Genomic DNA, 26704 nt, shown 5'->3' on the forward strand with positions numbered 1-26704 from the left:
CCTAGCTGCCGCCTTTCGCCTCACGCCCCCAGAGAAGAGTTTCTCCGCCAGGAAGCCGGTGAAGGTTTTTTTCCAAGTCACATGATCCAGGATGCAGGGGGAGAATCCTTCTTGGAACAGAGATGGGCCCAGAACCGGATCAGATGAGGAGAGATAAGGTGTGATGCGGGGCAGCCTATATAAAGAATGGACCCAGGGCTGCAGCGAGCACGCAGCCCCGGAGCCCCTGGCCCAGACCCAGCCATGCACCTGCCGCCAGAACCCGTGGCCAGCCACTTGGGAACCACGACCCGCAACTACTTCTGCTTCACCACCGCCACGCTGGCTCTGTGTCTCATCTTCACTGTGGCCACCATCATGGTGCTGGTGGTTCAGAGGACGGTGAGTGGACGGTCTTCCTTGCTTTACCTTCTTGATTGAAGCTCAGCTTCCCCCTCACCCAGGAAAAAAAAAAAAGAACTCTGGGAGCAAACTAATACCTTAGTCGGGAACAAAAAGTTTGAAAGAAAAATAAATCAAAGTAGCTATGGTTTATGTCGGGCCACAAAACGGGAGAAAAGAAACAGGAACTTAGCTCCCTGAAATAATTTGGATTTTTGAGAGAAACTTTATTGGACCATCATCTCAAAACTTTCCAGACCCACATGAGCCAAAAGAGTGGAAAGAGCTATTGGCCTTGAGAAATTAGCATTTAAATCCTGCTGAGCCAGAAATCCATGGGATCAAGGAAAGAAGGAAGCAGCAGGCAGTCGGGAACCCTGGTCTAGAACATTCGCCTGGCTTGGTACTTGGTGATTCCAAGGTTCAGTCTTTTCAGCTGAAATGTTCCTGAGGTTTCTGAGACCTCATCCATTGCCCAGGTGATTTTGTTGTTGTTGTTTTTATTTGTTTGTTAATAAGGAGATAAATGTAGAGGTCAAGTTCTAGAAGGAAGGCAGACAAGCCAGAGAGCTGAGCTGCTGAGCGTGTTGGGCATTTCAGCGTTAAAACCACAGAACAAATCGAAAGCTTCCTTGTAAGCCGCTGCTTTGAGGAGCGGAGGGTGTGATAAGAAACAGCAGAGAACCAGGAGAAATGTTTTTAACACCTGTTCCCCTGAGATGCCCCAGCACACGCTGTGCAGGGTCCAAGTGCCTCGGGAGATTTACTTTGTTTGCAGTAAGTGGTGAAAGATCTGTTCTTGAAAGTGGAAGGGATAAAGGAGAAAGCTCCTTTATACTTTAGAAATTTGATATCAACTGAGCATCCATTAGTATGTAGCGTACAGAAAATACCACACTGATGGAGGATGTGGCTCACCAATTTTTAAGATTTTGTGTACTTGGGTAGTGTAAGAACTGTACCCACACACATGACATCCTGCCAAAGTGAAACCGTGTCTACGACTCCACGACTCCTGCTGTAATGCAAACGTCCAGAATTTGTTCTGGTTTTCCTTCAGCCGTCTCAGGCCAGATGCCCTGTAACTTATCAGTTGCTAAAAGGAACTGGGCTTCAAAAGGCTTTGCCACTTGTTAGTTCTCAAGTGTTACCAAGCTTGGAGATTTAAGTGAAGCTTTGAAGCTCAGATCTCCATAAAAGTGGGAAGAAGGGGATCACTCTATTTGATTTGGATGGTGGAGTTTGTAAAACTCATCATTTAAGGGGTTTGCTGGCACCAACTAAGAGAAACACTCTTAAAAACATCCTTGGCATTGACTCTACCATTTTCTGCCGTTATAATTTGGAATAAACCAGACATGTGTTGTTTTATAGCAATGGCCAGGGAAAAGAAATTGAAGTGGGCCGGAAGAAGTTCCTTAGGTAAAGATGCTGGTAGAGCTGTTGGGGTATGGGAGGTGGAGATGGTGGGATTCAGGTGGCAGTGGTGATATGTGAAGCCAGAAAGCTCCAGAATATTCTTCATACAAAGCCAACTTGGAGCCATATTGGTTCCTTCTATGAAATGGATGGATCCATTCCTTCTATGGAATGGATCGTTCTGCCTATTTAAAAAAAAATCCAAAATATGGGGAACTGAGAGGGGACAGGGCTTGAGCAGAGCCACCTGAGAGAGCAGTAGAGTCCACGGCTTGTGCTGCATGAGAAGTGGACAGCCAAAGTACTGAAAAGTTTCTGTCACCCTCTTCTCTTGGGTACTTCTTTTTCTTGCAGACCTATTTCTTTGGCTTACCCTTCATGTTCGGGTATGAGAAGGTGTGCTTCGGAATCTGATTCTACGCTGTGATTTCCTAACTCTGAAACCTCAGTTACTGGCTTCTGAGTCAAGGACTATAATACAGTAGCTGTAATATTGAGTGTTGGATGCCTTACACACGTCATTTCCAATAAAACCTCTCAGACATTACCTGTGAGGAGAGCTAGGAAAGCATGACTCCCACGAACCTGAGTGACCAGGGAGGCATCCATAGCAAGAGGGAATGAGGGCTGACTTTAGAACCAGTGGAACTAAGATGAGTGAGAGGCTCAACAGGACCTCTGGGGAAGAAGACAAAAGAGAAACCTGGGGAGCTCAGATCCCCAGTCCTGTTCCTAACAGAGGAAGAAACTGGTGGCCAAAAAGCACTTTCTAAGTAGGTTGGGGACACCGGAATAAAAGCATGAGGATGGCTTTATTGCCATAAGAAATCACAATTCTAGGTCAAAGGGCACATATATGGACCATATTCAGAACAGCTAAGTCATAACATGTAACAAAGCAGGACACAGGTTACCGTAAGACCCCAGGTTAAGGAGAGAGGGCATTTAAGGAAAACCTCGCTGGACATGGGAGTTCCAGATCCACTTGAGAAATGAACAATTTCAAATGGGTGGAGAAAAGAGATCTGAGGACAAGCTGCTCCCGGCCAGCGGCAGTGGGGTGAGCAAAGGACTGGAGGAGAGAAGTTGTTACAGGGCAGGGGGACATGGCGTGGCTTGAAAGAGCTCATAAGTTTAAGGTCAAACTCCATGGGAGAGACAAAGGAGGAATTTAATTTCAATCACCCATATTTATTGAGCATCTATTCTGTATGGGACACTTTTCTAAGCACTGAATATATAGTCTTGAACAAAACCAACAAAATCCTGCTTTTGCATTGTTTATCAAGCTTTCTTTCTAGTGAAGTCTTTAAAATGTCTGTGATTTGCACTTTTCTTTACATATACCAGTACATTTATTACAAAATATTGCATTTACCTCATTTAAGAAAAGTAACCAACAAATAAGGGGAAAGAAAAAAAAGTATAAAAGTCTCTGACACCCTCCCAAACCAACCACTCACCCCTTTTTTGCTAGATAACCATGAACAGATTCTTATGTGTTCTTCCAAACATCTGAGCATCTACACACGTTATAATAATAAACCGTTGATGCTGTAGCCCACCTTATACACTTGGCAATATATCTTAGGGAACTTTCCACATCAATATGCAGAAATCCATTTCAATCTGCTCAAAGAGTCACGCAGTATTGTCTTGTACCAATACTTCATAATTTATTTTATCTGCATCTCTTGAGAGACACTTGTCTTTTTTCCTCTAGAATATTTTTGCCCTCTGTGCACACCTACATCTGTTCAATGAATCCCTAGAGGTGGGAATAGAACATGTATTTTCACTTCAATAAATGTTTTCCATCGGCCTCCACAGAAATTGTCCCCGTAGGCTCCCGAGGAAATAGAAGTCTACCACCCAAGAGGCACCTCCTGACATCAATATGGAAAGAAAGAAAATTGACTGATGGCCTGGGGCTGGGGCTCAGTGGTAGAGCACTCGCCTAGCATGTGTGAGGCCCTGGGTTCAATACTCAGCACCACATCATAATAAATAAAATAAAGGTATTGTGTTCAACTACAACTAAAAAATAAATAGTAAGAAAATTGATTGATTACTGAGGAAGCCCAAGTGTACACGCAGACAGGGAAGCTGGAAAAGACTGGAGAGTCTAGATGAGATGTTCACATGATTTGTACAGGAAAGCAAAAGAAAAAAGCATCAAATTTATCTTCTCTCCTCAAGAGCCAATGGAATCCCATGAGATAGGTTCCTAGATTACAGCCGAGGGAGGTACATACATTTCAGAGTGCCTTGAGACCGTGGACCTGAGGGTTGCCTCTGCTCCCTCAACCAGGAGACAGGACTAGTCCAGCCCCGGGGGCGGGGGGGGGGGGGTGTGTAAATGGCCACATTCCAAATGGTAGAGCAAGGACTTAGGACGGTTGGATTTTTAAGTACTGTAGACAATTTCTAGAAAGAGAAAGCAGTGGCCTCATTTCTCTTTATAAGCAAATATATATACATATTTTTTTGAAAGAAAAATGTAACCTCACAGTTCCCCCCACCATCCACCAAGAGGGAGGCAGAGCACCTGTTCAAGGGTAGTGAATGCCGGCAGCCAGGGTGTGGTTTGGGGAGTTGTTTTTAAACTCAGGAGTAATGCAGAGGTGAGCTGAACCCTCCCCACACGGGGATGCTTCCCTTTACCTAATAACTTTCATCTGATATCCTATTCCACTTAAGAATAAAAACACAACATCCTCTGAAATGGTTGTAAGGAGCAACCCAGAAGCCGGGCTGGAGGGAAGGAGCCCTCTGGACACAGCAGCACCCTGATTTCTGGGAACTTTCTGCTAAACTAAGGAAACGAAGCCCAGGAATTTGAGTTCCAGACCAACCAGTAGAGAGGGAGATAATTTCTGTTTAGGATTCGGGAGGTGTTTGTAGGAGAACTGAACAAGAAGCCAAGCCTCTGAGAATTAGATCGTGTCTTATGCCCCAAGTCCTATTTTGAAACCTCTCACGCAGATTGGCCAAGTGTCAGTGCTTTGTCACATTTGTGCTATTTAAGTATATGAAAGTAAGTTACAGACAGTGCGACCTCTCCCTTCCCCGAGCTCCAGTACCCATCTGCCACTTACCAGTGTCATGACCACTGTCGGAGAGCTCATGGCAATTCATGGATATAGTTCATGTTTATATTTCCTCTCTTGTCCAAAAACCTCGTCTATAGCTCTTTTGTTCAATTTTATTTGGGGACCTAACATTCATTCTGGGGTCATATTGTGTTGTCAGCTAGAAGGTTGCTGTTTAATGAGTGGTCCTAGGTGTTTGTTGAAAACATAGACTCTCAGGCCCCACCCAGAGCTACTGAATCAAAATCTGAATTTAAAATGTTCCCCAGATGATGCTGTGCACAATCATCATGCCCTTTCTTGTTTGTTTTTCATGACACTGATTTTTTTGAAGGGCCCAGGTGAATTTTGTTATAGAACAGTACGATGTTCAGGATTTGTCTGGAATATGAAATATATTGGCAAGACTAGTATTTAGGTAATGTTGCGTACTTTTTACTGTACTGCGGCTAGAAGCCTAGGTCGGGATGTCCCACATTTGGATGCCCCATTTTTGGTGATGAAGGTGGTAGCCACCAGTCATCTCATTTGTAAAACATTTTTTTCTTCTTTATTAATAAGTAATCTATGGAGTAATGCTTTGAAGACACAAATGTTCTTCACTTGGCAATTGTGTCATTTCTTGATGTCACTTGTCTGAGTCTCTTCATGGGCTGAGGGTGCAGAAGGATGCCCAATTCTCCTTCCTTCCACCTTCTTCTGTAAAGTGGAGCTCTCCACGGGCAGGATGCTGGCAGGCGTAGTGGGCAGGCGTATTCTAGATGGGACCAGTGAACGGAGGCACAGCCCAAAGGCAGGCAAAACTGGGTATGAAGAGAGGATTGACGGGGCCAGAACCAGGGTCAGTCCAGACTCAATAGGGAAGCAGCAAGAGATAGAGTAGATGGCAAAAAGCAAATAATAAAATAATTTTAACAAAATTAAAAGTACTGATAGAAGATACTGAGAGGCCAGCCTGGCAGCTCCAACCTCAGACGAGCAAGATTTCCTAGACCCATATCTGAACCCCAATCCAGCTCCATCTCCTATGGTCATCTCTCAAGACCACAAGTGTTCTCGCTGCCCATGGAGTAAGGTCTTCGAGCCCTTGCTACTCCAGGTGTGGTCCATGCCCCTCCAACATTGTCATTACCTGGAAACTCACTGGAACTTCAAAACCAAAGGCCCCATCTAGATCTACTGAACCAGAATCCCCAGATGATAGTAAATCCTTGCAAGTGGGAGATGCACTTTTAGCATATTCTGGCCCAATCCCCACTTTCACAGACCATGGAAAACCAGGGACTCTCAAGAAAAATACCCCTGTCCCTGGGGATTTGATATGATCTCCATTCACTTTCCCTTTGGATCTTGGAAGCTGTATCCTGCCCTATGATGCAGAGCAGTACCCTCAAAATAACATATCTGATTTTGGGTCCATCTTCTGCTATTTATCACCTGTTGGACCTTTTGTTATCATAAAGTCACTTCTGTAAGTTATAGTCAACCCCTAACTCTTGGGGTCAAGGTCAAGGGCAAACAAGATAATGCGTTCTTTCTTAGGAGTGGCCCCCTTAAGTGCTTATTCATGTCAGCTTGAAAATGATAGTGATCCTCATGGACCATGAGCCAGAGCCCACCTTAGGAGGCAGTGTGAGGCTAGAAGGAAGGGGATATGGACTCCCCCTTGTCATATTCCAAACATTAGTTGTCTTTGGTCATTTTCAGTCACAGAGGATATTCTGTGTCAAAAGCAAAATTAGGAGCTGATTACACCCATACATCATTGCTGTGTGAAAAGAAATGGGCCTTCTAAGTATTTAGAAAAATTAAGCACCTCAAAAGGCCATCCCCAAAATAGCCACCACTTTTCAGCAGTTGTTAACACTTGATGTACAACATCTCACTCCATCTGCCACGATCCACTGGAGGGAAGGATTACAAGGCACTCTAGCAGAGACAATGTCTGGGAAGGGGGTCATTTTGCCTGGGGACTAACAGACTCAACATGACCATTCTTCCCTCCATACACACAGAGATCTTAAGTTTTGCTGGGACACCCATGAGACTTCCACAGAGGCTGAAAAAAAAAATAAAAAATAAAAAGAGGAAGTCTGCTCAAGGCAGCGTAGCAGGTTGGTAACCATGGAGATGGAGTTTCCCGAGCTGTTCAATGGAGCTGAAAATGACAACCGGCAAGGGTTCATTTGGTTATATCTGGGTCAGACCTGTCTTACTCAAAACCGTGTCACTGGTCTGGACAAGATGGCATTTCCTCAGCCAGGGTCCAAATCCCTAGGAAAGATTTGGGAGAACACTCCAGGACAAGGGACACCTTGCCAAGGAGGAGGGCATGGACAGCACTCAGCATGGTACCTTGGGCAGAAACAGCTTCAACAAACGTCAACATTCACCACCTCTTTAGACCCCGTCTCCACCTCGAATGTGAGGCAGAGTGCTTGTGCAAGGGGAGAACAGGGAGCATTGAACGTCCCCGTGGTTGGTTTCTGAGGACAGCATCTCTCCTGGGGCAGTAGAAGGTACAGGGGAGAACTTCAGGGCAGGATCTGCCTCTGACTCCTGAGCGCTTTGGCCTCCTCCCCTGCAAATCAGCTGGATGGGCTAAGATGTCTAGGTTCCTCTGTGGCTTTGATTCCCTAATCTTGTCTCCCACAGGCAGCCAGGGGAGCTGTAGAGATCTTGTGCTGTTCAAAACAGAGAGTCCCACTTGTGTCTTGGGTTCCCGGGGCCCTGAAGGTTTAAGCAACAGGACCCTCTGCCACACCAAGTTGCCTTGCCTTTGACATTTGCCCATCTGAAGTTAGGCAGCCAGGAAGCCTTCAGATGTCAGAGAGGCAGGGCCTTCCCTGATGCCTCCTTCCTGATCAGCCCTCCTGCTGACATTACCTCTTACAGCCTTGCTGCTCCAACTGTGTTTCATGGGCTACAAGTATGGGCATCACCTGGGAGCTTGTCACAAATACTGAATCCCGAGTTCTACCCAAACCTGCTGAACTAGAATTCGCCTTTTAACAAGAACCCAGGGTGATGTGTGCACACATTAAAGTTTGAGAAGCAGTGTCTTTAAGCACTCTGATTTTCTCTTCCATAGCTCTTGCCACCAAGTTGTCTTTCTAATTATATATCTGTGTATCTTAAATGACTGCTTTAATGATTATATCCAGTGTGTTCTTGGATGACTAACAGCACCTACCACTGGCCAGGTGCTCACCCAGTGTGTGTTGAATGGATGACTCTCTAGCACTCCCCCGCTGGGACGGGGGGTTTTGCTCTTCTAACATTCTCTCCTTGACCCTGGATAGGCCCTGGGTGGCTGATGATGAAGTCAACCATGTTAGCGCCACATTTACATGTAAATGTTTTTCTTCGTTCATTTGCATATCATATTAACCCGCAGGCCTGCTTGGAAGTAAGTTAATTGTGTATCAAACTTTGAAATGATGGTTGTTTTGTCACAGAGGCAACACCAAGGGGAATTTTGTTATGTCAGGTTTTCCTACACTGCATACGTAATTGAGCGACCACAAACAAAAAGCATTCTTTGTTCAATTAAGAGCTTTCAACTAAGGCAAAAAAAAAAAAAAAAAAGGCATAGAATATTTCAATGGAGACCGAAGAACCTTCCAGACCAAGTTCACCTCCTTTCTGCTGAGAAACTGAGTCACAAAAGTTCAGACTGACTTTCTCCATCCCCAGATGAGTGAGATGCCCAGGCTGTGACTACTAGACACATCCTTGACTCAGTACCGCTAGAGTGGGGGAAAAGAGATCCATTTGCCATAGAACTAGGTGTCCACGGAAGGCAAATGACTGCATTCCTGAGACATGGTGGCATAAAACACCCTAGACACTTGTACAGCTGCTAAAGTCTTGCTTTGGTAGAATTTAGGAAGTTGTCCCCCACAATGTTGTTCTCTCTTTCGTTCTGTAGGTCTTTATTAATATTTCAGTTCAATGCACTGCAGGAGATTTTAACCCATGCAGGTGTAAAATGAACAGGATACTTCAGTCCTTTCTGCAAAATCCTAAGGGATGTCTCCATGGCTGACAGGGGAAGAAGCGAGGCAGTACAGGGGAAAGTCTCTGAGATGTTCACTAGGGGAGAACGGTGCCTGTCCACTTCTCTGGACTATTAGCTCAGAGCACCTGAACTACATCTCTCTTTAGCCCCAGCCCAGGGCCCCCTCCTTCAGCAATCTGCTTCCACAAACCTCTTACTTATGTAAACATTTACATATGTTTATATTTGTTAAATAGTGAATAATATATATTTGAATGCATGTATAATACAAAGTTGTATTTATTTCATATATTTATAAATATTGGTATGCTATAGTAGAACATAAACTTGTAATAAATCCATGAGGGCAGGGACCCAGTTTAATCACGGTGTTTTCCCGATGCTTGGCGTATAAACACTCAATTAATTCAAACTTTCCAACCACAAGAGAGAAAGAAATGTGCCTTCCAGGTTTGTTTATAGCATAATTTCACAAATGAATCAAACATGGGAAATAACCACATATTTATACAATTTTCTTGATTGTTCTTATGTTAACCATGGGAAAAAAAAATTAGTACACGGGGGTGGGTGAGAGCGCTGGACTGACAGGCAAGAGCTCCAACCGCGGTTCCTGAGCCCTGCAATCGTACTGGGTGGCCCTGAGCCAGCCACTCAATGTCACCTGTTCTGTCCCACGCTTCTTGCCTGGGAAGTGTGGATAGCAGTCCTTGTCTTGCATTTCTGACAGGCAGGTGGTTAAGCAAATGATAAGAAGCCTGTTGTAAACTAAGTCATCAGGTCAATTTTTAAAATGGAAGAGTCAGACAGTGGGGTTCTAATTTGCACTGTACTTTGACAACCACCAAAATGGAAAAGACAACAACAAATGGTTTCAACTGAATGTCGTTCTCATCCTACACTTTCCTTTCTTCTCTTCCAGGACTCCGTTCCCAGCCCGCCTGACAACTTCCCTCTCAAAGGAGGTAAGAGCTTGGCATTAGGAGTAAGATTGTCGAAAATCGCCCAGACGCCACCATAAGGTGCCATCACCCAGCGGAAAGGCTAGGATGGTGCCCACAGGAGAGAGGGTGGGGGCGGGTGGGGCAGCTCAGGGTTGAGCTGGTGCACCTCGATCACCCCCAGGTGGCCCCATCAAGGGTCTCATCCATGCAAGCTCCCACCAGCCCGCCACATTCCCACTAGTGAAAACTGCAACAGGCATAGGCCACGGTACAGATGCCAATAGGTTATACAAAGCAGTGCTGTGTCTCCAGCTTGAAACCCTACCTTGTGCAAATGGGGGTATGAATCTCAGTCCCCCCGGAGCCTCAGCTTCTGGTCTCTCATATGGAAGTAATAGCACTCACGTCACTGAGGTGCTGGAGAAGCCAATCAGACCCCGTCCATAAATTGCATAGCACAGCAACCAGCACCAATAACCCTTAAATAACTGGTCATGGCCAAAATGCATAATGAAGTTGAGGATTTGTGTAAATAGACTTTCTCCTCACTCTCTCTTCATTTCCAATCACTGGAATTACTGCCTCTATCAGCCCCAGAGGGGCAACATGTAGACTTCAGTTAACCCTGAGGATGAAAAGCCTTGAGATCATCTGACTAAGGATTTCACTGCTCAGAGGAGGAAAAGTAAGCCCTGGAGAGGGGAAGTGAAGTGTCCCTAACCCACATGTCCATCCTGTAACCTTAGAACAGGATCGCAAGCACAGCTACATAACCAGAGAAAAAGGAAGAGAGAAAGGGGTGAAGTCATCATAGACACCAGGATAGGGACCTGGGGACCAGAGGACACAGATGACCTGACACAGCTCCTCACGCCACAGTATCACACTTGGAATTTCCTTCAGGATACCCTTGACTTTGTCTTTCACCTAGAGATTTAGAAAGTAGGGGCAAAGGGTCCCAGCGGACCAGCATTCTGGATCTGCAGGCATATGAGTAATTACAACGTTGTGAACAATGTCTCGGTCTTGGCCACAATCACTTAGCATGAGGTTCCAATTCCCATAATACCTGTAAATCAATGTAAAAAGGAGCAAGGCAAAGGCAGAGGTAAGAAAGCTTTTTTTTTTTTTTTTTTTTTTTTTAATAAAGGTGCACCTAGTAAGTTTTTTAGTTTTACGAGCCTCACCATCTCTGCACTTAGCTCTGTGGTTCCAGTAATGAAGCAGTCAGACTGACTGGCAAATGGCCTGGCACTCCCTAAAACATGTTTACATAATGAGGTGACGAGCTGGATTTGGCCCACGGAGCCGAGTTTTCTCACCCCTGTAGTGGAAGCAGTGCAGGATTTGGAGTGAGAAGCCTCCATTAAATTGTAGCTCACGTTCCTGTGGAGATTTGCAAAGAAAGAAATATACTAAGCATGTGTAATCCCCACACCCTGCCCCCATTCCACCACCACCTCCACCTCCACCCAGATTTTCCAAGCAAAACTGGAACTTTCTATTTTTTGAGAGGAAGTAGAGATCTTTAAGATGGACATGGTCTCAAGGATATGGGCAGTTTTGATCAGCAGTAAGCCTCAGCCATTCCACCACTCAGTTCCCTTACATGTGGATGCTCCAATCACAGCCTTCCAAACCAGGAACCCTGACCAGTGGTTCTGGCCCCACGAGTTTGCCTTAGTCCCCAGGAGAATGGGAAAAAGAAGGACCATTAGCCCCTTCTTGCATGGCCAGTGACATTTAATGAAGGGCACATTTCCTCTGAGAATGAGTCCTTTTCACTTTTTTTGATGTTCAAAATCCTTTCATTTACAAACACAAGTTCATACAGGTGCAAGTTAACTTGGTTTGTTTTCTGTCAATCATTTGTTTTGCTTTAATGATCATAATAGGCAAAATTTTTTAAAAGCTTCCTGCTTCACATTGGTCTCTGGATTTTCATTTGTGGACGAAATTTCTTTGGTTCATAAAAATCCAAAACTTTGGGAAATGTTGACCAGACTCTTTACTTGGGCCATCATTGGTAATATCAGAATAGGCACTGGTCCAAAACCAACCTCAGTTTACAATTTCATGTTTCTGCAGCTAGATTTTTAATCATCTAATAATAATCCCCACTGGGGCTGTGACACCTTCTGTACCTCCTTTGCATTGGCTTCTGTCCCAACCCTGAGGGTAAGCAACATGGGGATTAATACACCCATAAATATTCCATGTACCAGTAAAGAACTGAGGCCCAAGGAGTTGGGGCAGTGTGAAGACCATTCAAGGAGTTAGTAGCAGAGCAAGAATGAGAGAATCCAGAGCTTGTCCCCATGTCCCTTGAGATGCCAGGGATCTGCTGAGTGTGGTCTCTGACTCTCTCTGCTTACAATGCAAGTTCACACTTCCCTTAGCTTGGCAAACTACAAACTCTGCAGGAGGATTGGGTGGAAAGAATTATCACCATGGGGCAAGTCACGGGCTTCAAACCTGGCCTCCACCCCAGCAGTGTGGATTCTCTGGACAAGTTTTTCCTACTCTCTAAGCCTCGTCTGTAGTTAAACACAGTGTTCTAAATGAACTGAATGAGTCCTTTCAGCTTGGACACTTTCTGAGACTGTGATTCTCTCATCCAACATGTAAAGATTTAAAAAAAAAATGTCTAACAACTACCTACAGAGAATCTGAAGCCAAGGCCCTTCCCCAAGAAGCTCTGAAACCAGCACAAGCAGAAAATTGCATCTTTTGGAAAACAAACAAAGCAAAGCAAAACAAAATAACATTTTAAGACATGCCAGGCAGAGGAGAATTATGTTCCAGAAATTTCTGGGAGGAAGCTCCAGGGACACATGAGGCTTGTCGCTAGAGAGGGTGAGGGTGTAAGCTTGCCCTTTGCTATAGTGGGTGTTGGAAATCTTTCACCATAAGCAGGAAACCAGAAGTGGCCAGAGCCTGGGCTGCAGGGCTGTACACACGCCAAAGTAACCTCACATGGGATACGCTTAGCTTCCCGGAAACCACAGAGAACCACAGCTGCTTTGGTAATGAGTCCTAACACAAGCCTCCCATCCCTGGCCATCACAGCCCCAGCCAACTGTCACCTCACACCCACTGCCACTGTGCTTAGGACTCAGGGACCATTCCAGAGGTTCAGGTGGAGCTGGGAGCCAGGAAGAGCCCTGGGAACAGAACCTTGTCCCATGCTCTTCTCCTCTCTAGGTCTTAGTCTGTCATCTAGAAGATGGAGTTAACAATAACTCCTGTACAAAGCTACCTCAAGGGTAGAATGGGACTGCAGATATGCCTGCAGCTGCCACCTGGCTGAGCCTACATCCCAGGCCCGGGGTCCACTCTGCTCTTACACAGTCACATAAATGGCTCATCCCAGACACAGCCTGGAGGCAAGGAAGGTGGGGTAAAGAGACATCTGGGATTTTGCTTCTCCTTGGCCACTTCTGGTTCTGATTTTCTGCTTCCACGAATTGTGAATCGCACCTGTGCACGGGATGTGGCATATCTGCCCAAATCACAGAACACAGCCACATTGGCCTTGATTTGCCCAGAGTCCCAATGGCAGCTCACATTTGTGTCTAGAACATCCATGTGAGGCAGGGCAGAAGAGTATTCCAGCCCAGCCCAGCGCAGCAAACCATGCAGAGCTGAATGTGAGACCCTTCATTCTGTAAGACCCCAGCTCTCCAGTCACCGGGAATCCTCCAAGAGCAGCTAGCTCCCCTCCTGTCGGCCCAGTCCCCTGCCATGTGGGCTGCATATTCCTTCCCACCTGTTTTTATATCCTTCTCCCTATTTCTGCACACCTCCCTTCCTCTCACAAACTCTACAGAAATTTAAATTCCACTGACTTTATTTTGAAGAACAGTTTTGATGCTTTGGGCTCACCCTTAGGCCTTCTCAGGGTTCTCTGGGTCTTTTCATAACAAAACACCTCACTAACCAAAGAGTTCTCACCTGCACTAGAGGAATTCTGTAGACAGCCTCCCTGTATTCTCCCACTGCAGCAGTCGGAGGCCCTGACAGAGAAAGTAGTGACATCCATGGTCATCTATGACAGACTAAAATCTGTGCTCATTCACTCCTCGCAAGCCCCCAGGGATAATGATTAGCTCTCTTTTATGTGTAAGGAAATAGGAGCACAGAGAGGGCTACTGAATTAGCCAAGATTTCACAGCAAGCAAGCAGTGGGGCAAGACCTCAAATCCCGCCTGAGCCTCGTGCTTGGCCAGGACTGGATGGTGGAATGCCACACCCCACACACCTGCTTCCCAGCTGTTTCTTCTCGTGTGTCTGAAGCATATCCACTGTTGTTGAGTTCTGGGGAAGAGAGGGCCACTGGGGACATGTGGGTTTGTACAGTGGGGGACTGGGGTAAGTTCATCCTCACTGCCTGTCAGTTGGGAGGGATTTGTCTTTCCTGCAAATACCACAAGGCCTCTATACCCCGGGGTTCCCCAAAGCCCTAAGGAAATCGAACCCGTAGGTAGAACAGATGTGGGTCCTGACCCCTTCAGAGCACCCCTACCCTGGCCTGATGTCTGTCTCCCCCTGGAGACAGGCACCAAGGACAGAGAACTAGACTGGAATCCATATACTCCCTTCCACTCCCAAGTTTGGAAGTAGCTCATTTTCCTCAGAGAGTCGGATTCCCCATTTCTGAAGTGTAGGTGAGGGGACTGAGCTAGGTGACCAAAAATGGGATGGATTTGGCTTCGAGTATCACGTATCACCTTCCGTAATCAAAGACACATCTTGGCCTTCTTTGACCACGTTACTGCGCTGATATTGACAGCATTTACAGGGCTCTGCAAGCTACTCTCCTCCCCTCTCCCCCTGATAAACAGAAAATGTGGACAATAAAAGAGACCAAGAGCGGTTGGCTCCCTAATGAACCACCCCGAAGAAATAAGGGGAATGAACAAGGGAGGCCACCTTCTCCCCAATACCCAGCTATCCCTGATGCCCTATGGCCAGGGTCCAGGTGGCAGCAGTCCCTCCAGGGTGAGGTGGGGGTGCAGCAGCCTCCTCCTACCCTCCCCTCCTTCACAGCAAGGGGCAGTGCTCCTGCTCAGGGAGTAAATTGGTTTTCCCATCGTCACAGGCCACAAGGAGCCCATTTGCTTCTCCATTTCCTTAAACCTCCTCAGTAAAGCCCACCCTGACCTTGCCGTCTTTTCCTTAAGGCAGCGCTAATGGAAATCAGGAATCACCATCCAAGAAATGACTAGGAAATAAATGAGCCACTCAGAATGCAGTGCAGTGGGGTCCCAGGAGGCCACCTAGCATTCTGCAGTCATCTGCTCCTAATCCCCACACCCAAACACAGAGAGGAGGAAGAAACAAGATGCAGGGAAGGCAAGTGGGGAACAGAGAGAGAGGAAGAAAATAGAAAGGAAAAAAGAGGCAAGTACATGAAAGACATGTGAAAATTTGAATTTGAACTTAGCACATAAAAATCACAAGTCTCTGAATTGAGGGGAAGTCACAGGGTTCACCATCCAAATGCCTGGGAAAGGAAGGAAGCTGAGGGGTGAAGGGAGGGCAGGCCTACTCCTCCCGCTGGTTGCATGAGATACATCACTCAAGTTGGCTGGTCCACTTGAGTGTCTGCAAACCAAGCCGCGCACAGCCTGGACCGGGAGTGAGAGCAGCCACTGTTTGCTACAGTGTTGGTGGGAGACACCAGGCTCCTTTCAATGCACCATCTCACTTTGCCTTCCTGCCACCTCTTAAGGTAGGGATTATTATTGCTCTCACTTTGGGGAAAAGGAAAGGTGGCCTGTGCAAAGTCACACAACTAGTAAGTAACACAGGTGGGATTTGAACCAGTTTACCCAACCCCAAGCCTAACTTCTCACATGCTGCTGTACTTGCGCATCACAAACAAGCTGGGTGGAGGGCTATATGTTATTTAAAATGTTAGCGGCTTTCACTATATGATTTCAGACTCACCTTCCTTTTAAGTTCAAGACTTCTAAGGTGCTTCTTAAACACTCCCGATGCTTTTAGTATAAACAAATTCCAAGAAAATATCCACAGAGTCAGAGAGGTTTATCTTATATATTGCAACAGGTGAGGATTGAACTCCAGAGAATCTTCGGGGGATTTGTGTGGATGGGCTATTGTTTATGTGCTTAATTCTAAGTGTGCCAGAATGGGTTATTCCCTATCTGGTTGTCCTTTGTTTAATAATCAGCTCATCCTGCAGCCCGTTTCTCCATCACAAGTTGACCTGGTGGCATCAAGGAAATGGTCCAGCTGCAGCCCTTTGAAATGAGCCTTAGGTTAAAGATTCACCTGGATCCCAAATTCCACTGAAAGGGGAGACTCCTCCAGATGTCACTGTTGAGACTCTTCATAGAGTCTCTCAGGAAGATGGAAACCAAAGTGCAGAGTCATTAGGATAATCCCTTTGCTTAAAAGGATTAAAATGTTTTCAATAGATGAAAGGAGGATTCTGCCCACCTTCCTAAAAGCATCAGATGGCCTCAGACACTTAGGTTCGTAATTAATTGAGAAACTCCAATCCATCAGATAATGTCATGAGCTTTGCTTTCACGGGCATTTCATTAGCCAAATCACTCTGCTAAATGACACTGCTAAGCTGTGCCACTGTAACAACAAGGAAATGAGCGAAAGGGAGAATGGAGCTATATTTACAGAGTGCTCCTCTGGCCACGTGCCCCGATGGTTACTCAATACAATAATCTCAATGCATCACCCAAACCTGCCTACGTTTGCATGGATTATTACTATCCTCGATTTACTGATGTAGTAAGAAGGACTCAGTAAAGGGGAGTGACGGGCCCAAAGCTCAAAGCCTGGTCCTGAACCCAGGTGCTCTCTTTTGAGATGCACAGTATCTGCCTTGACTTTATGTCAGCAGTGCTGTGGAGCTGGAAGGGGCCTGGCACTCAGACCATGCACCATCTGGTGGAATAGCTGCATGTTTTTGTTTTGTTTTGTTTTGTTTTGTTTTTTGCCATGTAGAGCTTCCCTGAGCAGTGTCCATCTTTCTGGAAGCCTGATTGTCCCTGACTTGCAACTGGGCATGGTCGAGCACACAGGCCTGAAGTCATCTGCTGGCATGCTCCCACAAGATGGGACCAGGGAGGCTCATTAGAACTTGTTTGCCCAGCACCTCCAGCTGTCTCGACAGTTTTCAGTTCCAGTATCTGTGGTGGCTGCATTTCACTCTCCCTGCTCCATGGAATAATGAAAAGACAGGGACAGAGCCCTGGACAGAGAGTCAGGAGCCCTGTGTTCTGAATCCAGCTCTGCCATTTACCTACTGTGGGGTCTTGGGCCAGACCCTCAGTCTCTCTAGGTTCAGTCTTCCCACTCCTAAAACTAGGACCTCTGTGAATATGACATCTAATATCCCTCTCTGTCCCTCATACTATATCTCAAAGTGGGGCCTAGTTCAAGGTTGCCAGAATCCTGACCTTCTAGAGCATAATCCTCTCAACCACCTTGAGCAATCTCTGTTTCTCCCTCTCTACTCTGTGCAACTGGCCAGTAGGGATTCCTGGGCACATCTTTCTCACCAACCTTCCAAAGCTACAGAAAGTCCATGATCTCTCTAAAAGAGGCAGGAGTTTGGAGACAAAATACAACATGCAAACTTCATGCATATGAAGACACTGATCCTCAGAGGAATACACAGAGTGCTTTGATTATCTGAAAGACTGAATATTCCCACAAAAGGAATGTGGAGCCCAGGGCTCTGGCCCTGCCTCTGTCACCCACTCTGAGTGAACTGGGACCAGCTTGTTAGGGGTGTGACATTGGAGAGCAAATGAGTTATGTCCTTTCAAACCTGGACCAGGTGCCTTCTTAGGGAACTTCCATTTCTAAAAAACATGCAAATTCTAAGAGAACCAGACTCTTCATTACTTAGATTGCCCCCAGAGCTAGAATGTTCTGTTTTCTATCACTTCTGGGATCTGAAAATTTGAATGTGCGAACATAGCTTCCTACCGTGGGCTGAGCAATATGCCCACAGAGAGACAGAAATGGGGCCCACTTTCTGTGCCCAGCCCCTGACCCCCACAGCAGCCCTGGCAGGGGACAGCCAAGACCACACAGCCTACCAGAAAGAGCTACAGAGTCCCTTCTTGATCCCAGTCCACACTGTTCTCCATCTAGATAGGGACACAAGAGCCCAGAAAGAGGACTTCTGAGAGGCTCACTCCCAGGTCATCGATTCAGCCACTCCCTGTAGACAGTTCTCATTTCCCCGACCTCACATTCTGTTTTTTCAAACTAAACTCCTCCAGACATCACATCCATTGGGAAACAAGAAGATGTGTTGCTACCCATGCTCCCAGTCCTCAAAACTCTAGGGACATTGCCGGGTTCCAGCTGCATGAAGAAACCTATCCTTTGATAAGTCGCTCCTTCTTGTTTTTATACCAAAAAAGAAAGACCTATCATGGACCCGCAGGGTGATGAGGAGACAAGCTACACGGCTGATGATCCACAGAATGTTATCTTGCTCTTGACATCTGCCTCACAACCCCCAAAGCAGCCCTGACTGGTCAAATACCTGAGCATCCAGCTCTGCGACATAGAGCACAACTTGGGTGTCCTTCATGTAGGTCTTTCCACAACCACATGGCTATGAGAGTGGCATTGGTCAAGATTTCACCTCCTCAACTTTCACTTGGAGCCTTAGTGATTAGACCCCAGAGATCAGGCTGCACTGTCTTCCTGCTGGCAGCCTTGTCAACAGAGATTGTGCCCTCCTCTGAGGTCTTGCTCCCCACCCTCAATAGCCCCTCTGGTGTCCTGCTTGCTCTGGTAATATCTTTTTTTTTTTTTTTTTAACCAGGGAGTTGAACCCAGGGGCGCTTAACCACTGAGCTATATCTCAACCCTTTCTAATTTCTATTTTTTTTAACTTTGAGACAGGGTCTCACTAAGTTGCTTAAGGACCTCACTAAATTGCTGAGGCTGGCTTTGAACTTCTGCCAAGCCTCCTGAACCACTGGAATTATAGGTGTGCGCCACAGAGCCCGGTTGGTATTAGCATTCTTGAAAGAAGCTGTGTTTTTCCTTTAGCTAGACGCCATCTAAAACACTCTTTAAGAAAAACTAAACTGTGTCATGCCATTTGACTTCAGGAAATGCAAATGCTTCAAAATAAGGGCTTTTTTTTTCCATCCTTGGGTTTCTCAGAATCACAGCTGAGGTCACCCCACTAAACATGTGAAGAACAAAGGGTAAAAACAACAACAACCAAGAACCTGCATGTGTGAGGGGCAAGCCTGGGCTTGTAACGGGCCACCGCTGGTTTGTTTGTGGAAGCTCACCTGAGGCAGGTGTCACAAGTGTCAAGGAGAGAGGGGCCCTTTGGCCAGTGGCAGAGCCTGTGTCTGACTTGATAATACTGACTTCACCCCAGGCACGATTCTTGTCTTCCTGACTCCTCTGACCTGCAGCCCTTGGAAGAATGAGGCCTGTGTATTTCAGCCCTGGGAGGAAAAGCAGACCAAACACCCTCCTCCATCCATCCTACTCATTGAACTGGTCTCCACAAGGGAAATAAAAGAGATGAACTAGATTATTCCATTCAACAAACATTGACAGGGCTTCTCCTGGTCAGGGCAGTGGGGATGAATAAATTGTAGTCTCTGCCCTGAGGGTTTACAGGAAAATAAGCAAACAGAGCAAGGGGCAGAGAAGGTCTCCTGGAGGACGGGACTGCCAGGTTGTGTTCCCATGGTGACTGGCCTGAGGGAGGTGGGGATTCCAGGTAGAGGGAGCAGCGGGTGCCAAGGTGGAATAGAAAGCTAGCATGCACCCAAAATCCAATAGAGAAGTCAGGAGCCACCCAGGAATTCGAGTCTGCACAGCCCGAGTTTGAGCCTCCACCCTGCCACCAGCTAGCTCTCTCATGGAAACTTCTCATGAAAATTAAGTGAAATAATTTCCATAATGTGCTTTGCAGAGTACCTAGAAAACAGCCATCATTGGACACACATTCGTTATTGTTATCAATATTACTATCCCGGCTGTTGTTATGGTGATGATTATTAATAGGAGGACAGAGAGTGAAAAGGGAAGGGAGAAGGTGGGGGGTAAACCTGGAGAGGTCAGAACACGAGGGCCTACAAAGGCCGTGCTGAGGAGTCAGGCCTGGTCATGCAGACAGGAGACGTCAGAGAGGGATTCCAAGCAAAGATCCGGGCAGACGTACCTCCCTGCAATTCCTTCTGCCTTTTTGCTCTACAGCCCCAAAGAGGAGGCTGGGCCAGGGGACCGTCTCATGAAGGTGACAACCTCTAAGGGAGAACAAGCTGCTTTCCGTGCTGTGGTTCTGATTCTACACACCCAACAGTGTGGGTGTGGGCTGTGGCAGAGGACTCGCACGCTGGCTGAGGGATGAGAGAAGCACGTGGCCCAGATTGCAGCTGGCCCACCAGCCCTTGCCACCAAAGGAGCTTTGGGCCAGAAGCCCTTTGTGGATCAAGGGCCCCCAGCTGGGGGAGCCTCCAGCAGTGAGCCGGCTCAGACAGCAGAGGGAACTCTTCGCTTCACTCTAACCACTTCAAGGCCCCAAAGAGCTTTGAAGAAGCCAGCAGGGACTTTCTCAGGCCCGAGCAGAGAGGGCAACGGAGAAGTTTGTAAGCCCAAATAGAACACTCAGGGAGCAAACACGCCAGGGTGTGGCCACCCCATTGGATGAGTCAATGGCTTCCTGGGCTCTGATGGATGGACTGAGTGGTCATCTCTGATGACATCATCAAATGATGTCAAGGTCAATTTAGAGATCTTCCAGTTTTACAAAGTGGGAAACGGAGGCTAAGAGAAGAGAAGAGATTAGATTTGTTCCAAATAAGTTGAGTCCATGAGAGCCCAGGAAGTCATTGGCAGGAAATGTTTGGGTAGTTCTTTGCATACAAAATGATTACTATAATAAGAAAGAGTTAATCTCTCATCTCTGATAAACATATTAAAATATTAAAAAATAAATTTCTTAAACACCATAATATTTTAATGCCATAATTGATGTTTTTCCCTGTCAAGGAAGCTCCTGCTAAGATATCTTTAATCCTTTTCCTTCTTAAAATTGAGTAAAAAGATGTTTTGTCTTTGTCATCTAGCAAAATGGCCCAGAATAGGAAACGTGGCCTAACTTGCTTGACTTTGAGTCTATCATTGACCATCTTCAGGCATCATGCATAACTCTGCAGGGTTAGTCTGAGAACAAGATTAGCTAACACTGGTGAAAATACACAGAGCAGAGTCCTACACGCATGCAGCAGGTAAAATGGAAATAATTAGTATCACTATTCAAATTTTGACAGCCACTACCTGGGTGAGTGACTTAGGACAATGGATAGCATGTATCTGATCCCCAGGGTTCTCCCAACTGTCAGAGGCACTTAATAAGGCCACTTTCATGGATTAGATACAAAGACCACACAAGGTAAAATATGAGGAGGGAAGAGAAAGGCCTCTGGCACATTATGGGAATTCAGGTCGTATTCCTTCTACAGTCTCCTATAAAAGCCAAAGAGGAAACCCTCAATAAAAATAAATTTTAGAAAAGTACAACTCCTGAGATATTTGACAGCACAAGAACTAAAGAAGTTTTCCTTTTACTTAGAAGCAAAACAGTAACTGTCCCCGTCATAGGGTCAGGGGAAAAGATCCAGTGACGTCAGTGCCCAGAGCATCAGTGGCAATTCATGTGTATCTCCTTGTTTTTAGGAAATTGCTCAGAAGACCTCTTATGTATCTTGAAAAGGGCTCCATTCAAGAAGTCATGGGCCTATCTCCAAGGTCAGTAGCCAAATCCATGACAGCCAGCCTCATGGAGGCCACTTCCTGTGGCCTTTCAGCAACTTCTAAGCAGAAGTCCCAATTAGAGGCCAACGGCTGGCCCAGTGTGACTTGCAGCATGTTCTGGAATGCCTGCACACAAGACCTTTCAGCATTTGAATTTGAATGCCTTGGGGAACAGGAGAGAGTGTTGAGTTCCAGAGCCACAAGTCTCCTCTTTCCTCAGCCCCTTCATGTTGCCTACCCATCTCTGGAGGCATTTTTGACCCCTGTCCCCACCTCCCCCACCATCACCCCTTTCTATCCAAGTACCTACCAGTTTCAGCCAAGAACACAGTTCTTTTCCTAATGCAAAGGGACCCAGCTCCTAATCTCTCCTCTATAAAGTTATTCACAAGGGAACCACAAAATTGTCTTGTCCCCAGATTGACAGCTTAATGAACATGTTGGCACAAGACCTATTTGCATATTGCAAATGTAAGAGGCCATGTAAGAGGCTCCTGATAAATGAAATAAGAGGCACTTACACTGCAAAAGAATGAGATATGGAGGAAATGGCCAGGATTCTCTGAATAGCTATTTTGCTCATTTTAAAAATTCAATTTTGCACATAGATTAGTTCTTACCTTTCAATTGAATTGCAATGAAATTGAAAGGAAAAGTATATAAGCAATTAAAAGGCACCCTGTCAGTCAGTGCTGGCTTTTATCTGTTAGCACCCAGAGACTTGGCTTCTGACATAAACATGTCAGCTTGGAGGGTCTGCTAATTCTCTGCTTTTCTACAAATCCCAGATGGCAGAGCCCATTACTGTATACCCGAGGGGCCTGTGCAATTATGTTTGGCTGCCCTTTGGAAAGAAGGGACATTCAAAAATTCAAATAATCAGATAAAGGGTACATCTTAGTGGAGAGTCTATTGGACAACTTGATACCTGAATTGGTTCTTAACTGCACAGTATAGAATGTCCTTTCTCTGACACTTTCCTTAATCTCTCCCAAATAGTAGTCACACACTAACTGCTCATTCATGATAAATAAACATGACATTCAGTTCTTCTGCAGAATACAGTCAAGGAGCTTATAGTCTAAAAAGGGAAAGATAATAATCATAACATCATAACATAATATGATAATAGGCAACGGGGGAGACATTCCATAGTAGGTAGAGTGCACTACTGTGAGTGTTGCGGCCCTCTAGCTTTGGGCATTGGAAAGGAAGAGAGGTACTTTTCTACTTGTGCCTTGAATAATAAGTAGGCCCTAGAAGGAGTCACATGAAAGATATTCAGATGGCTGGGCCATCAGGCAACATGATAGAAAACATGGCTCTTAAATGGGAACCTTGAGCAAAGACAGAGTGTTCTAATTTGTACCCTCGATGTGGTTAATAATTCTCTTTTTTATACTTTCCAGTGTCCAAGCATCTCAACAATACCAAGTTGTCTTGGAACAAAGATGGAATCGTCCATGGCGTCAGATACCAGGATGGGAATCTGGTGATCCAGTTCCCAGGTTGGTATTTCATCATCTGCCAGCTGCAGTTTCTGGTTCAATGCTCAAATCATTCCATGGACCTGAAGTTGGAGCTCCTCGTCAACACAGAGGTCAAAAAACAGGCCCTGGTAACAGTGTGCGAGTCTGGAATACAAACCAAAAACATATACCAGAATCTCTCCCAATTCTTGCTGGACTACTTGCCAGTTAACACCACCATATCAGTCATGGTGGATAAATTCCAGTATGTGGATACAAACACCTTTCCTCTTGAGAATGTGTTATCCGTTTTCTTATACAGTGGTTCAGACTGAGAAATTTCTCTTGGCCTGCAGAAGAAAATGGTATTTCATCCATTCGTCCCAACACTTGGGCAAAAAGAAAATGTTAGAACAAGACTGAACTCGCAAAGGGTATTAAGTAGTATACGTCTCCTTCTGTCTGTTGGGAAGATACAGCTCCAGGGTTAAAAAAAGGGAAGTATTTTTCAGGTAGAAGACAGGGAAGCAGTGTGGTGTGGTGGAAAGAGCCCTAACTCTCTGGGCCTCCGAAGGGAGTGGGTTGTCCCAACCCAAGCATTCATTCACTATTTAACCTTGAGCTATGCTTTCCCCTCCTGGAATTCAGACTCCAGATCTGAAAAATTAGGGGATTTGGTTTGAATCTCTCCAAAGCTTCCTTCACCTCAGAAGATCAGACCTGTGAGCTGAAATTCCAGGCAGAGATCTGGAAGGTCCCAACCAAAGGAAGGCCCCACCTACCAGTATGAACTGATGGTATCACTAACATCCAACTGCATGTCATCACAGCAAGTCAGAATGTGGGGACAATGTTCACCTGCCTTGCAGAATATGCCATGTGTTCAGCAAACGCCCCACCAGCTTGCAATGGCCAAGGTGATATGGTCATTTAGCCAGGAAACAGCTGCTGTCATCTCCTGCATGATATATGGCTGTTTTATACTTCAAATAACCCTTAGAAAATCAGTTCTGTGATGGACTTTTAAGTCCTGACGAAGTTGTTGATAGACAATGGTGACGCTGGAAATGGGGAGAACGTAGGAGCCCGGCAGCCTCCTGACCTGATTTGGGCAGCTGGGAGAGTTCTCCAGCTACATCAAGTTTGACACTCCCGCATCATCTTTGAAAGAGCGCCTTATTTGTTGGAGGACTTTGACAAACGTCGGAGTTGGAAGTGTAGACCCCTGAGGATAGAGTTGAGTGAGAAAAGAAGACCGTCTGCTGCTGCGCAGAAGAGTGGAGCAAACGTTCATTTTCTCAAGAAGGGAAAAGGTCTAAAAAAGAAGAAGAAGAAGAAGAAGGCCAGGCACCGTGGCGCATGCTTGTAATCCCAAAGGCTCAGGAGGCTGAGGCAGAAGGATCACGAGTTCAAAGTCAGCCTCTGCAAAAAGCAAGGCGCTAAGCAACTCAGTGAGACCCTGTCTCTAATAAAATACAAAATAGGGCTGGAGATGTGGCTCAGTGGTCGAGTGCCCCTGAGTTCAATTCGCGGTACCACTCCCCCCAAAAAAGAAGAAGGAAACCGCAGCAGTTGTGGTATGGATGGAGAGCAACGTGGAAAAACAAATGACCAAGGGGAAAGTATAAGTCCCTCTCTGAGCAGCGTGCCTTGTCCATCTCCTCATAGGTCACCCCTGTGAACCATTCAGTAAAGCCTACCTTTCTCTTCAACTCTTTCTAAGAGTAGATTCTGAGGGAGGAGCAGGCATTGGAAGAGGGATTGAATTCCGTGAGCCAAGTGGCACATGGTTAAAAGAGAGAGGCACACAAAACTAGAGAATAAGGGGATATCTGGCATTTTAGTTGCACACTAATGGGTTAGGACTCATGAATCTCCATTGGACCGATTCATGCATTCTTTTTTTTAATTTAATTTAATTTGTTCTTTTTTAGGTCTACATGACAGTAGAGTATATTTTGACACAGTATACACTCATGAATGCATTCTTGAAAAGGTACACTCAACCTAATTGCGTATAAACAAAGCAAATGTTCTTCCCTCTCATTCCTAATTCGTTTTCACGTTTTACCAACTAACTTTCATGCAATGAGTGGTTCTTAATCTGATTTGCCACACAATGCTCAGAAAACCAAAGGCACAAAAATAAATAGATAGATAAATAAATATAAATATCAATAAGTCAAAGTCTACATATATAGGACTCATGATGATTAAAACCAAATTCTGTTACTCTGGAGGACTAAGCATCCCTGGGAATTTTATAGCCAAATGACACCATCTATGCAAGTGAAACAAATCATTTACCTAACTGAGGTCCCAGGCTACCTAAAATATAAGCCTCTACAGCAAAATGTCAACTTGAGCTTAGAGACCCTTCCCTCTTCCTTTCTCCCACACCCAATCCAATCACACACAGTATACTTGCAGAACATGTAGAGGAAGGTGATGGTGAGTTGATGAACAATACCAAGTTCAAGGTAGACTGAATGTATACCTGCCCTTGAAAAAAAATCACATGACCTTGTCCATGTTCACTAACTTTATTTTCAACTGGCCTCCCATCGTCTAGCCAGGCCTCCCATAGCTGCACCACCTAATTCCTCCTCAGAATCCCCCAGTCACACAAAAGGTGGCTCAGAAAATGGCCCAGTGCCCAGAAAGGTTTTAATATGAATAGTCACTAAACAGAGGCAGAGCTGAGGGAAGGTGGTCAGATTTACAAACAGATGAGACTTCCAGGATCCCTGGAATACACTGGCTATTCCAGCACAGGGGACAAAACCCTTTAATTAAAAGTATCCAGAAGTCAGCCAAGTGTCCTCTCTGGTATGCTCCTGGGACAGCAGCTAAGCCCAGTGGAATTCCTATCCGTGGGAAACAGATGATTGTCAAGTCCTGGCTAGAATTTGAACCCAGAATCTGGTATCCTATCTCTGTAATTCCCCACTAGACTTTATTGGAGTTCTCCTGTGACCTTTCATGTACATATATGTGTATGCGTGCATACACATGTGCATATGCATCTGTGTATATGTAGACATATATTAATACGCATATACATATATATATATGTATGTTTTTTTCCTACTCACTATTTTATAGGTCATCTACTTAACCTGAGTTCAGGGGAGGAAGCCTGTTTCTTGCTCTGGGAATTGCAAGACTTATATATGCTTATATTTATTTTTAATTAAAAAGAGAACAGAAAAGAATATTTCTTCCATTCCTCATCAGCTTATTTAATAACTATTAATATTTTGCCATATTTGCTTTTGCTTCTTTTTAAAGTAAAAGAATACATAGAGAGTTAAAATCCCACTCCTCCATCTGTTCCTCAGTTTCCTCTCCAGAGGTTATATGACCATTGCCCAGACGTGTATGTGTATGTCTTTCCCTTACATAATTTTATATTTGTTTTCCCATAGGAACACATAATATAATTTTGTGAGATTTTTAGAATGTTAATAAATGATATCGTGCTTATATAATAGTGTGCAACTTGCATTTTTTATGTAACATTGGCATTTTCAGATCTACTCTACATGTGGATCTAGCTCACCCATTTAAATGCTCTGTTCT

General features: G+C 45.4%; 1 protein-coding gene across 1 annotated transcript; it reads left to right on the forward strand.

The window, feature by feature from the left end:
- On the forward strand, window positions 1-26400 carry TNFSF8 (TNF superfamily member 8). Its single transcript, XM_081262707.1, has 4 exons — window positions 1-381; window positions 9836-9878; window positions 21576-21647; window positions 23063-26400. The coding sequence occupies exons 1-4, from the start codon at window positions 187-189 to the stop codon at window positions 23455-23457; spliced, it is 705 nt and encodes a 234-aa protein (XP_081118833.1). The 5' UTR covers window positions 1-186; the 3' UTR covers window positions 23458-26400.
- The last annotated feature ends 304 nt before the right edge of the window (window positions 26401-26704 follow it).

This window comes from Spermophilus citellus, assembly GCF_964194105.1.
Source record: "Spermophilus citellus genome assembly, chromosome: 2".
In the NCBI taxonomy this organism is placed as follows: Eukaryota; Metazoa; Chordata; class Mammalia; order Rodentia; family Sciuridae; genus Spermophilus; species Spermophilus citellus.

What these genes read in the sequence shown, in the direction of transcription:
- TNFSF8 (XM_081262707.1), top strand. Translation starts at nt 187, where the DNA reads ATGGACCCAGGGCTGCAGCGAGCACGCAGCCCCGGAGCCCCTGGCCCA. An exon ending in TGCTGGTGGTTCAGAGGACG is followed by an intron (nt 382 to 9,835) that starts GTGAGTGGACGG and finishes CTTCTCTTCCAG; the next exon opens with GACTCCGTTCCCAGCCCGCC. An exon ending in GTCATGGGCCTATCTCCAAG is followed by an intron (nt 21,648 to 23,062) that starts GTCAGTAGCCAA and finishes TATACTTTCCAG; the next exon opens with TGTCCAAGCATCTCAACAAT.